We start from the raw sequence: 13710 nt of genomic DNA, 5'->3' as shown, positions 1-13710 counted from the left end.
ATTATTGTAAACATGAGTTCCGAACCCGAACCGAACCCTTAAAAACCCGTGGACCCGAAATGCCCGAGTTGCTTTATGATTTAATAGGCTACAAGTTGTCTAGCGTTAAATAAGACTAATAAACAAACTTTTTAACTGCCCCGAGTCCTGACCTAGGCTCTAACTTTTGCTTGAACTGTCACCTTTGACGTCATCATAAGAGTCGTACTTGTTTTGATCATGTGACATAAGTCACACAGGCAGCTCGCAGCCTTGCATTGGACGGAAGGGGGAGGGCGGTGGTGATTGACAGCTGTGACAGCCAATCGCCGGGTCCTCTCGGTACTGTAGGATCCGGCCTTTCACAATAAGAGACCCGAGCCCCGAGACAAACTCCACCGGTTCCGACCCGGCCTTCTTGTGAGTGGACCCAAAACCCGAGCCGGGTCGGGTCGGAACCTTGGGTTTTCGGGTTGTCGGTTTTTTCCGAAGACCTCTACTGACGCACAGTCAAAAGACTCACAGTCAAAAGGATGGTGTCTATCTGCTGGTCATGGACTCGGGAGTGGGGCAAGACACGAAAAAAAAAATGTTGGCTGTGCCTTTAAAAATCGTGACTGTTGTTGTTGTTGTTGTTGTTGTTGTTGTCTTCGTTGTTGTCTTCGTCTTCTCTTTTATCCCAAAGTAAAAGTCTGGTCTCGTTCTTTCCCCGCAGAGTGAGACCTCGCGTCGCCGCAGCTCGTCTCTGCCTCTCGGTGTGACGTCACAGGGAAATTCCAGTGGGGAAGGAAATGAAGCGAGAGCAGCTCCGACATTCACCTGCAGCTCTCACCTGAACTCTCCCTCTGTCCCGAGTCTAAACCCGGTTCGAGTCCCTTGTCCTGGTCCTGGTTCTGGTTGTGGTTCTGGTGATGACGCGGTTCGGTCGCGTCATGACGCAGTCCAGTTGAACGAACGGAGCCGTAATGGAGCCGCCGCAGGTCGAGACCACGAGTCCGCAGCACTGAACTCTTCACCTGAGCGACAGAACCAGGTGAGACCCAGACCCGCGGTACCGACCGAGCCGCCTCTGGCCCACTGGGACCCGGTCCGGTCGGTTCCGGTCGGTCCTGACCCGCTGGGACCAGGTTCGAGTCCCAGCCGCGGCTCTTTGTTGTTGCTGCTGCTTCACTTCCTTGTTCTCCAGGTGAGAGGGAACCAGGGTTCAGGTCTCTAAGCTGGTCCTGGTCCTGGTCCTGGTCCTGGTGCTGGTGCTGTGGCTCGGTTCGGCCTCAGCAGGTCCAGCTTTAACCCGGTTTCAGTCCGGCGGACGGAGGCGGACCAGACCAGACCGGGTCAAAGTTTGGTTTAAAGTTTAAACTTGAATGTGATTATTAAGTTACACGAGTCGAACCGGACCCACTAGACCCGGTTCTGGTTCTGGTGAGTCCGTGTTGTGTATGTGGAGGTCCGGAGGAGGTGAAGGGGAAGAGCCGCTCTCTCTGCCCCGCACACGGAGCCTCCGGACGGGGTTAGCTCCGCTGTTAGCTCCGCTGTTAGCTGTTAGCTCCGCTGTTCATCATCATCATCATCATCATCTTTATTCACATATATAGAAAAGGCATAAAATCATTAAAATATTTGTAATTTCATATGTGAAATGGGACACCCCCCAAGGAGAAAAAAAAGAAGAAAAAAAACTCTTAATCCTAGTACCAAGTAGTCTGGTCAGCATAGCAACAGTCACAAATCATAATTGTAAACATGAAAAAATGACAGCACAATCATGCATATTTCAGCAGCAGCTGCCTCTTCAACCTCTTTTTAAAGACAAGTGCAGTTGAAGATGTTTGTGGGTCTTTGTCAAGATCATTCCATAACTGCGGACCTTTACAAACTATACTGAAACTAGTACATTTGAGTTTCCGTTTTTTTTTCCCTTAATATGATACTTTTTCCTAGTCTGATGGGCATGTGATGGAGAGGAGACTGGAATAAGCTCACATAGTCTGTCGTTAAGCATATTGACAACAGAGTACATGGTGCAAGCATTATGAAAAATGTTGAGTTGAGTAACTTTTGGAATGCCATAGCGATGAAAGAGTGGATCAGAGGAGGATATCAGAGGATTTATTCTGTTAGCACTAACTAACTGTGGAGCTAACGGAGCTAACGTGGCTTCACCAGGCGCGTTCATGTGCAGGAGGAGACGGGCACGTGCCACACTAAACAGCAACAAGTGTCAGAGGAATCAGTGATCAATAATCAATAATCAGTGATCGATAGTAATTAGAACCAGCGTCATAGAAACAGACTGAGATGGTTCAACGTTCATTAGGGTAGCGAGTTATTACATCACTATTTTGATTATTTATCAAACTTTATAATAAGTTACACACTATTAAGCATTAATAAATACTGAATTCATCATTTATAACACATGAATACTTATTAATATGTAGTTTATAAACACAGTTAAACATGTTTTACTCATCATTGATCAGCACTAACTGTTTATAAACTACATACTAATGAGTATTCATGTGTTATAAATGATGAACTCAGTATTTATTAATGCTTAAGAGTGCGTACTTACTATGAAGTGTTACTGATTATTGTTAATGATCCATCATCATCTTTAGTCCATGTGGTTTGTGTTTCCTGTCGTTTTATTCAGTTACAGTTGATTGATTGATTGATTGATTGATTGATTGATTGATTGATTGATTGATAAAGGAAAGACTGATTGATGATGTAACGTTGACACTGAGGGTCCAGGATCCTCACCTGGACTGTACTGGACTCTATTGTGGTTCTCTGTTATTGTTGCCAATAATACTGATTATTGATCATTTACTAGGGCTGTCACTTTTTAGAAAAATGAGGTTCGAACAAATATCGAATGACCCGTATTTCGTCCGGATATAGGCTATTCGATTTCCCTCCCTCCCTCCCCCCCGTGCCGCCGCACACACAATCGCGGTGTTTTATTTTGAAAATTGACCGGATTCTCTCGTTGTTTCATGTTTGACTTCCTGCCCAGCTTGATGCGATCGCTCGCGGCTCGCGCACAAAATAGTCTGAGCCGGCCGCAGAGGTGCACGCCGCGACACCACATAACACCAGCGGTTAATATGGGCACAGAGAGGAAACTGGCTCCGCTTCTCTGCACTTCACGGCTATTTGTGGCGCTTCCAAAGCCAAAGACGGTAAATAGAGTATCTTTGCTGCAGCCGACATATCGACCAGGTCATTACTGCTTGAATATGAACTTTTCACCCCACGTTCGAACGAATATTCGAATGTCGAATAAAAAGTGACAGCCCTATCATTTACACTCCTGCTATAAACCTAACTTCATTGTTGATGAATGATCTGTCGTCGATCTGCGTGTGACTGACTGTGTGTGTTTGTCTGCAGACGTCATCATGGCTGGAGACGACCACTACCTTCACACCAACAACCCGGTAACTGATAATCAATAACTGATCAATAACCACTAAACTGATTGATTAAATCCACAGAATTAGTGATGTCACGAGTATAGATTTGCATGTTACGATTAGAGATGGTGTCGATCGATCGGCAACTGATCGGATCGGGCCGATATGATAAAAAAAACGATCGATCGGGAAATCCAATCAAAGGTTAAAATCACAGGTCTGATCGCATTATCCATATAGCAGGGTTTCCCTGCCGCATCCACGCATGCAGACAGTAAAATAAGGCTGCATGTAGGCTGCCTGTATCACAATTGTGTAGCCTACAGGGTTTTCCCTGCCTGTTTAAGACCAAGGCGGGCCCCTTGGTGATTTTGGCCGCCGCCTTGGTTAAAAAGCGTGTGTAGGCTACTATATGGGGGGTGTTCAGATGTAGAGTCTTTTGCGCACATAGTGTAGACGCGCACCATGTGCGCTCACAACCCAAAGCGATTTCATAGCGGCGCACATTCACTCATAGCCTAATTGATCATGTAAAGCATGCACGAGCGTCTCTCTCTCTCTCTCTCTCTCTCTCTCTCTCTCTCTCTCTCTCTGCGTGTGTGTGACTGGCAGCATAGACGGCTGCATCACCATGAAGCCCAATAGCGGCATTTGCTGGGATTAAAGTTCTTCGTCGCAACAACGGATTTCGACCGGTGTGTGTGCGTGTGTGTGTGTGAGACACCCGTGAGTGAGAGAGAACCCGGCCGCTCTCGACACTGGCGGACCATGGACCGAATCCTGCGGCTGGATCCCAAAATTAAACAAAATGCTCCTTAGCTACGTTGTCAAAACAGGGTCGTTACTTGTTTCAACCTTTTTGACGTATAGATCTATACGATCTTTTTTCCCTCAGGTGTGTGACTCAGACCCAGTAAGATGCTGTACTTGGTGTCTGCTCATCAAAATCCTCTACTGAAGGAAAGTCCAACAATGTGCAGACAGAGCAGGAATATGAAGACTCCTGACTGAAAAAAACGTTATGGGTAGCAGGGCCGGTCCTAGAGTCTGGGGGGCCCAGAGCAAAGAAGCCCCCTTTTACATTTAAGTTCATTTCAGAGCCTGTACTTTCTTACTACACCGCCTCCCACCACCACCACCTTGTCTAACTGATTTTCTGCAGGAAACCCTGCAAAGTTAACATAAATAAAAAACTAGGCCTATGCATGAGTGGATGAATTAATAGGGAAAAAAAGACTTAAAAAAATATAAATATTAATAATATCGTCCCACGTGATCGATCGGTTCTGATAGGTAATCGGATCGGTGAGACTTTAGGCGATCGGTGATCGGTATCGGTCCCAAAAAACCTGATCGGACCATCTCTAGTTATGAGTATCATGATATTATGAACGTATAAAATCAATTATAGTCTAAATATAATTATTTACTTATTATTGACACAGAGTATTAGAAGAATCTATCAATATAGAATCAATTATTGATCCTCCAGGAGTAGAGGCATAAATTGTCATCTATACCAAACCTACTGTATATCGGCTTTTTGTTTTTGTTGTTGCAAATGACACACTAATGTTTCCTGCCAGTTCAGTGTAACTTATTGATAATCTCTGATCAGATAATCAATCAATGATTTCACTCTGAGGAGGATCAACCACAGCTGATAGCCGATCAATAATCAATAATCCTCTCTCTCTCTGTTCAGATCTTTGACAACATGATGATGGATCCAACGTGGGAGTTTTCACCGTTTCCTGCCATGCCGCCGTCCTCGTCCCTGAGGACAGGTGAGTCCGTCTCCATGGAAACAGACGAGACAGCAGACCTATGGTCTGTCAGGTCGAGTGGAGAGAGTCTGTTAAGGTAGACCTGTGGTGTTAAGGTGGATCTGTGACATTAAGGCGGACCTGTGGTGTTAAGGTGGACCTATGACCTAGACCAGTCCTCTATCCAGCGTCTCCAGCTTGTCCAAAATGCGGCCGCTCGCCTTTTAACAAGTACTAGGAAAACCGAGCATATAACCCCAGTGTTGAGGTCTCTCCACTGGCTTCCTGTTTGCCAGAGGATACGTTTTAAAATTTTATTGTTGACCTTCAAAGCCACGAATGGCTTGGCTCCCCTTTATTTAAGTGACCTGCTTGTTCCCCACACTCTATGTAGAACATCACGGTCAGCTGACCAATTCCTCCTCAGCATACCGAAGTCAAGACTAAAAACAAGAGGTGATCGAGCTTTTGCGGTCGCCGCTCCTAAACTTTGGAATAGGCTGCCATTCCCAATCAGAACAGCTCCAAACGTAGTACATTTTAAATCTCTATTGAAAACCCACCTCTTCTCCTTGGCTTTTAACCCTTGACCGATTGTTTTATCATTACTGTTTTATTGTATGTTGTGTTTTTATCCAATGTTTTATCCGATGATTATTTTATTTATTGTGCTTTTATTATTGTGTTTTTATCTGATGTTTAAACTGTAATTGAAATTGTTTTAATTGTAAAGCACTTTGGTTCAAGGTGCTATATAAATAAACCTGACCTTGACCTTGACCTTGACCTATGATATTAAGGTAGATCCAGGGTTTCCCGCAGCGCTTTCCTGTTAAGGCGGCCGCCTTAACAACAAAGAGCTGCCGCCTAAACTAACGTCCCAAAAAAAAAAAAAAAGTTGCGATATTCGCCGCCGCCGCCCCCCCCCCCCCTCCCCGTCGGACGATGGCCGCATCCTCTCACACACATACACACCAACACATTTTCTGGGGGAAACACTGAGATCTGTGACGTTAAGACCTGTGACGTTAAGGTGAACCTATGATATTAAGGTAGATCTGTGACATTAAGGCGGACCTGTGATGTTAAGACCTGTGACGTTAAGCTGGACCTATGATATTAAGGTAGATCTGTGTCGTTAAAGGGACAACGAGGAGTTTTGGAAAAGCAAAGCGTTTTCACACTACATTTATGAGCCTCCGCACGCACCGTAAAATTCTTTGACCGGCGCAAGACAGACTCATGTTTTCATTCATCAAGAATTAAAGTCAGAGGTTGGAAGACGATCACATACCGTCGTAGTTCCCACCATAAACGGCGATTCAGCTGCGTTATTCTCATGACTCGCCACGAAGGAAACGCTGGTCGGCTCGACCAGCATTTCCACCACCACTAATAATAACAAAATAACGATAGAGACAGAACGATATATTTATAGAAAATGGGCCCATTAACAAGTGTGGGTAGCGGAGATTCATCCACATTAATGTGAGACTTTTTTATAACCGAATAGAAACTCCTCGTTGTCCCTTTAAGGTGGACCTGTGATGTTACGACCTGTGACGTTAAGGTGGATCTGTGGCGTTGAGGTGGACTGGTTGTCTCTGTGTGACTCTGACAGTTGAACATGTTGAGGTTTAGTCTGCGACGCGGCTTCAGCCTTGAGTCGTTTTGCCTTGTTTCACTTAGTTAAGTCCTGATGTAATTCTGGTGTCAGTGGAACAGGAGTTTCCCCGTGTTGACGAGTCGACAGTCGACGCCTCGCTGAGCTCGTCGGGGCACGAGGCTGCTGATTGGTCGGGCTGCAGCTGGGGAAACAGAAAGTGAACTCTCGGTCTGTCTTTAGAAAACGAATGTGTGAATATATAAAGTGAAAGGGGGCGGAGCCTCAGAGGCCCAGAGCAGCTTCCTGTCTCCGTCCTCTGTGGTCGGCGAGGGACGAGTCTCTGCTCTCACTTCCCTGTTGGTATCGGGGCTGCAGACGAGGACGGAAACTGTCTCTACACTTATATACACACATCACATATACTCACACACACGCACAGACACACACAGACTCACACTCTCACACTCAGGCCCGTGTGATTTTATATTTTCAGTCCACCCTCCACTTCCTGTTTGTAAACAACAGGGCCTCAGGGTGACAGGTGAGACAGGAAGCTGCTCACTCGTCTCTGTCCTCCACTGTTAGCTCAGCTCAGCACAAACAACTGGAAGCAGAGAAGGTCCTTCACACTGACGTCTGAATTTTCCAATCCTTAAAGGGATAGTTCACCCAAAATTGAAATTTCACTCATTATCTACTCCCCCTCATGTGGACTAAGGGCTGGGAGAAGTTTCAGAGTCCTCCGTGGCTTCTCTGAGTTACAGGGGGTCTCGGCGTAGCAGTGCATGTCCATGTAACGGTTGCAAATGGATACCAACTGTCTTCGTAACAAAAAGACACACCAAAAAACATCCAAATACTTCCATGCTGCTCGTATGTAATGTCCGTCTTGTATTGAAGCCCGAAATGCAAAATTGTCCCGAAAAAAATTAAGTAAGTCTGTTTTTCAAGCTTGTTTGTAGCGGAAGCTTCTCTTCCCGGATCGTCACATTTGGACGAACCAGGGTCTGTCCTCTTTCCAGTTCGTCCAAATTTGACGAACCAGGAAGAGGAGCTTCGAGAAGCTTCCGCTACAAAACAAGCTTGAAATACTTTCATCTGTCATGCGATCATCAATAATCAATAATCAATAATCAATAATCTAGTCCTCACTGTGAAGACTCCTGTCTCCCTGAAGTTTGGAACAGTAAATAAAAACGTGTGTAATAGCCCTTTAACCTGAAGACTGACGTTTGTCTCTGGTGTCTCTGTTCCAGCTGATGGACCCTTCCTACAGATCCTGGAGCAGCCAAAGCAGGTAACTGTCCTCTGTCTGTCCTCCGTCTGTCCTCTGTCTGTCCTCTATCTGTCCTCTATCCTCTGTCTGTCCTCTGTCTGTCCTTCGTCTGTCCTCTGTCTGTCCTCTATCTGTCCTCTATCCTCTGTCTGTCCTCTATCTGTCCTCTATCCTCCGTCTGTCCTCTATCTGTCCTCTATCCTCTGTCTGTCCTCCGTCTGTCCTCTATCTGTCCTCTATCCTCCGTCTGTCCTCTGTCTGTCCTCTATCTGTCCTCCGTCTGTCCTCTATCTGTCCTCCGTCTGTCCTCTATCTGTCCTCTGTCTGTCCTCCGTCTGTCCTCTATCTGTCCTCTGTCTGTCCTCTATCTGTCCTCCGTCTGTCCTCTATCTGTCCTCTGTCTGTCCTCTGTCTGTCCTCTGTCTGTCCTCCGTCTGTCCTCTATCTGTCCTCCGTCTGTCCTCTATCTGTCCTCTGTCTGTCCTCTGTCTGTCCTCCGTTTGTCCTCTGTCTGTCCTCTGTTTGTCCTCCATCTGTCCTCTATCTGTCCTCTGTCTGTCCTCTATCTGTCCTCTGTCTGTCCTCTGTCTGTCCTCTGTTTGTCCTCCATCTGTCCTCTATCTGTCCTCTATCTGTCCTCTGTCTGTCCTCGGTCTGTCCTCCGTCTGTCCTCCATCTGTCCTCTATCTGTCCTCTATCTGTCCTCTGTCTGTCCTCCGTCTGTCCTCTATCTGTCCTACACCTGTCCTCTGTCTGTCCTCCACCTGTCCTCATATGTCTCTAAGAATCTTCTGTTGTTGTGGGACTGGGCGATAAATAGATGTTATTGATTAAGTCGTCAGCCTGACAAGACAATTAACTCATTGATGCCAAAAATGTCATTTTACGTTTTTTTTTTGATCCAGAAATGCGAGTGCCAGAAGAGCGACAGCACAAACAGAGCACCTTTCATAAAAGACGCTCTCCTTTTCTAGAAGAAAAGAAACCCAGCCATGTTTAGCTTGAGTTTTCTCAGGAACAGAGGCACGTAGAAACAAACGGTTTGTGGCCATTTGAAGCATAAAGTTTCACCTTTCAAATGAGCCACAGTATGTGTTGGTGGCAATAATATAGAATACACTGTGGCTCTACAAAAATCATCAAAAATGGTCTAAATTGCCGGTACACTTGACTAAAACTTTGGAAAGGAGCGCGGCACTCAATGAGTTAAAATGTATATCATCATGGTGTTAAGCCCGCCCAACGACTCTCTAAACAGATAGAGTGCTGTGATTGGTGAACACAAACGGTGTTCGAGACTCAAAAAGGTCCTATGGCTCGTTTCTAGACCCACCTACGGAGCAAATAGATTTGCTGCCGCTAGGGTGCAGCTGGATGTCTAGGCTACACAAACAGAGCAGGAATAGCAGAGTGGACACCTGCAGCTCCTTGATGTGGAGCTGCAGGTGATACAGCTCAACACCGACTGACACCGTCGGTCGTCTGGCCGTCTCTCACCTGGACAGCTCCAGATGTGCTGCGTTGGGCCTCATGTTTATGTCACAGTCAGTGTGACACCACAGAACAGTTACTCTCTCACTGCTGCGTTGTGTTGCGTTCAAAGGCCGGAGCAGTGTCTGTTGTTTCTGATGCAGAATAAACTCAAAACAAAACAGTTAAAGGGACGACGAGGAGTTTTGGAAAAGCGAAGTGTTTTCACACTACATTTATGAGCCTCAGCGCACCGTAAAATTCTTTGTTGTCCCTTTAAAACTTGTTTTGAACTATTTATTTTTCATCTGCAGATTTATTTAAAGTAGGAGGGAAAAAAATCAATTTTGAATCTGTTTCTTTTTAGGACATATCGTCCTGTCCTATGTTGTTGTTGTTGTTGTTGTTGTTGTTGTTGTTGTTGTTGTGAGACTCCTCCTGGGCCCCGTTTCAGGAAGCAGGCTCAACAAATTCTGAGTTTTTGGTTTCAGAACAGCTGATCAGAATTAGTTCAGTCAACCCAGAGTATGTTGAGTCTGAGGGAGGCGTGTTCACCGTGAGCACAAGAAGCCATCATCAGTGGAGCACAGATGACACGATTCACAAAGACAGAAAGAAAAAAACAGAGCCGCGAATTTCACTCCGACCCAACTGGAGAGTTTAATGACATGTATGTGGAGTATGAACACATTAAAAAACATAAATTTTAGCCGAAACCGAGTGAGTTGACGTGGAAAAAAAGAATGCAGTGTGTTCTCTAAAGAACTCTGACAATGGGACAAAAACATATTGACGGAGAACATGCTGTGTGGTTACGTAGCTCACTCGTGTGCATGTGCCTTTCACGCAGTCAGCCCGGGTTCGAGTCCAAGGTTTGACCATGGACTTTGCTCGGCGGTGCATTTTCTCATGATTATATGTAAAAGAGTGGCCTATGTGGTTGTGTAATCTGAGGCCTCTTAAAAATGTCCATTTTAATTTGATAGCTCTATTGATTTGTTCAGCTGTACTTCAAATCAAACAGTAGCCTAAAACATTTGGTTTACTTCATTCTTGTATTATTTGGCGATCGGTTCATTTAATTGCTTAATAGTTGGAAACCGAGGGGCCGACAGAGGTTTACTGTATCTTCTATAATTTCTACTCGCACTGTCCCACATGAAAACCTGCACGGTCTCGTCTCTGCTGCACCCCGAGTCCGACGAGCCGCTGTCTCGCTGCTGCGTTCACTGTCTCCGATGTAAAAAAAAAAAAAAGCTTTTAAAAAGCTGTCGTTGGTGTAAAATCTAATGACAAAAAATTAAATCAAATCTGCTCTGATGATAATGAATGACAGCCTATCCACGATGTGTGATGAAACAGCTCCATCTGTCATAGAGGTAATAAATCCTCTACTGCAGGGGTGCTCACACGTTTTCAGCCTGAGAGCTACTTTTAAAGTGGCCAAGTCAAAATGATCTACCAATTTTTGGTTGTCCAGTCGTTGGTCGGACTATGCGACGGGGGGGGGGTTAATAGCACTGCAGCTGCATTTACCGTGCGCCCCTGTCTGTATGTGAACCTGTGTCTGTCTATGTGCCGGCAGAGATGAGAGATGGTGTTTTTTTAATAATCATGCTAGCGTTTCACCATCTCTCATCTGTCAGCTGTCAGCCTCTCAACCTGCCGCCTCTCTCGCGTGCGGGCGCACCGCACGTAAACACGTGAGGAGAAAAAAAAAAAAAAATTTTTTTTGGGACACTTTTTTTTTTTTTCTGTTAGTGGGAAACACTGATCAAGCTGTGCATACGCACAACTCTCCGCAATATTTCATTGATAAATCACACCGGACCCAAGAATGGTGCAGACATGAACACCTCATATTCCACCCCCAGAATGCCTCAGCACAACCATATATGCCATCCCTGGTCAGCACGTGCATAATTAAGTAGCCATGTGAGCTCTGTGGAGCGGCAACAAAGTAACAAAGACAACGGGCGGAGAGCGTGATTCACCCGGAATGATGCTTCGGCGGACCTGCCCTTTTGGGGTCCGTTGTGAGAAAAATGCCTGCTGTCCAGACAACTGTGTTTTTATAAATATACTTTTTTTTGTTGTTCTTCATCACGCGATCGACCCACACTGTCTTCGACGTAATGAGCACCCCTGCTCTACTGTAATGATCCGCTCTTTAATGGCCTATAAATAAGTTTCACTTCCACGTCCACGACGTCATTCACTAATAAATGACTGTCTCTGCTTCCTGCTCCACGCTCAGCGGGCATCAACCTCAGGTTAAGATGGATCAAACCTGCCAGGGAGCAGGTTTGCTGCACAGCACATGTTGCCGTAGCGACTGACTCAGCATTACACTGATCCTGCTCTCTGAAACGGAAAATTCTGAGTTTCCCTCATCTCAGGCTTAACATACTCAGAGTTTCCACTAATCTCGCTTTCTGAAATGGGGCCCTGTTCACCTGAGTGTGTGTGTGTGTGTGTGTCTCAGCGTGGCTTCAGGTTCCGGTACGGCTGTGAGGGTCCGTCCCACGGCGGTCTGCCAGGAGCGTCCAGCGAGAAGAACAGGAAGACCTACCCCACCGTCAAGGTAACAGGACCAGTCTGTGTGTGTGTGTGTGTGTGTGTGTGTGTTAGTACACAGGTGTGATCAGGTGTGTGGGTCACCTGTCTGCTGTGGATCACCGTGGTAACAGTCGTTTGATCACATGACCTCATAGATACACATAGACACCGCCTCAGACGCTGCTGTCCATTGGAACGATGCGTCAACGTGGCGGCCATCTTGGTCAGGGGGAAGCCGTGTCTACTACCTGCATTAGAGGTCTGACTATCAACCATTAACATCACCATAACTCACTGAATATTCAACCGATTCTCAAGCCGTTTGGTTTATTATAAATGTCAGAACCCCTGACCAAGATGGCGGCCGTGTTGACGTACGCTGAGAAGCACAAGGCGGCATCTAGTCAGTATATACAGCTCTGGAAAAAATGAAGAGACCACTCCCAAAATGATCAGTGTCTCTAGTTTTACTATTTATAGGTATGTGTTTGAGTAAAACTAAATTAATTTTTTTTGTTTTATTCTATCAACTACCAACCACATTTCTCCCAAAATTGAAAAAAAAAATTGTCATTTAGAGCTTTTATTGGCTAATGACTAAACTAGTCTAAATAACAGAAATATCAAGTCTTTTCAGACCTTGAATAATAATAATGCAAAGAAAACATGTTGATATTTATTCCTAAACAACACAGCAAGAATATTTTAACTCAGGAAGAGTTTATATATCAGTTTTAGTGGGATAATGTCAATGTTTAATCCCAGCAGTGGTTTTTATAATCTTCCTATAAAACCAGATGTTGTTCGGGTGATGACCTCATCAGTGTCTCATTAAGGAGAAGGAGTTAAAAAAAAGAAATGGAAAGAATCACTGTCATACATGTAGAGATGCTTTTAAGAAACATTTGTGAAAGTGGTCTCTTCATTTTTTCCAGAGCTGTATATCTATGACATGACCTGGTGTTGGTGTGTTCTTGTTCTGTTAACGGTCTGGTCTGGTCTGAAATAAACTAAACTAAACTTGAGGAGGAGGAGGAAGAGGAGGAGGAGGAGGAGGAGGAGGAAGATGAAGGGAAATCCCCAGATTCCTGATCCTCTTCAACATAAAATGTGATCAGTCTGAACCCAGAGTTTAGACACGTCCCAACAGATGTTCCTCACTGTGTGTATCAGTGTGTCTGTTCAGAGTGGTCTGGGCCAGTTTCTGTTTCTGTGACACACCTGTGACCTGAACCTTTCACCTGAAGAGGTGGAGACTCTGGGCTCTGTCTAAGCCCTGGATATCCAACACAGCGTCTCCGTCTCTGGATCTCCGGATGTCCGGATCTCCGGTCTTCCGAATTCATTGTCGACTATTTCTATTATCGACGAATCGTTGCAGCCCTAGACTAGACAATAGCTAATGAGCGCCCTCGTCCCCAACTAGCAGAGGTTTATATTGAGATGAGCGACAACGAGATGCGGTTTATCACGTTTACAGTGGGAGCTGTACAGTTTGGCTTGTAATTGAAGCTTTTCATCCACTGTAGAGAAGAGGAGCAGTGGAGAAGGAGAAGGGGGGGGGGGGGGGGGGTTTATGTGACTTTATTTTCACAGGACAGCCCCTTGAGACGTCATCTCATTTTGGAGAAG

The 13710-nt window shown here is 45.5% G+C and overlaps 1 protein-coding gene across 2 annotated transcripts in view; it reads left to right on the top strand.

Annotated features, from left to right (window-relative positions):
- Nucleotides 1–766: 766 nt before the first annotated feature.
- nfkb1 (nuclear factor of kappa light polypeptide gene enhancer in B-cells 1) overlaps nucleotides 767–13710 on the top strand; it is a 37604-nt gene continuing 24660 nt past the window's right edge. For both annotated transcript variants that reach the window (XM_085788989.1, XM_085788990.1), the window contains exons 1-5: nucleotides 767–1012; nucleotides 3379–3425; nucleotides 5107–5188; nucleotides 8030–8070; nucleotides 12005–12103. In XM_085788989.1, coding sequence (XP_085645115.1) covers nucleotides 3387–3425; nucleotides 5107–5188; nucleotides 8030–8070; nucleotides 12005–12103 — 261 coding nt within the window. In that variant the 5' untranslated portion in view covers nucleotides 767–1012; nucleotides 3379–3386. The remainder of the gene's footprint in view (nucleotides 1013–3378; nucleotides 3426–5106; nucleotides 5189–8029; nucleotides 8071–12004; nucleotides 12104–13710) is intronic.

This window comes from Trachurus japonicus, chromosome 10 (assembly GCF_045865225.1).
Source record: "Trachurus japonicus isolate A0001 chromosome 10, Traja_1.0".
In the NCBI taxonomy this organism is placed as follows: domain Eukaryota; kingdom Metazoa; phylum Chordata; class Actinopteri; order Carangiformes; family Carangidae; genus Trachurus; species Trachurus japonicus.
The sequence above is the reverse complement of the archived record's forward strand: the minus strand, read 5'-3'. Positions and strand labels throughout refer to the sequence as shown.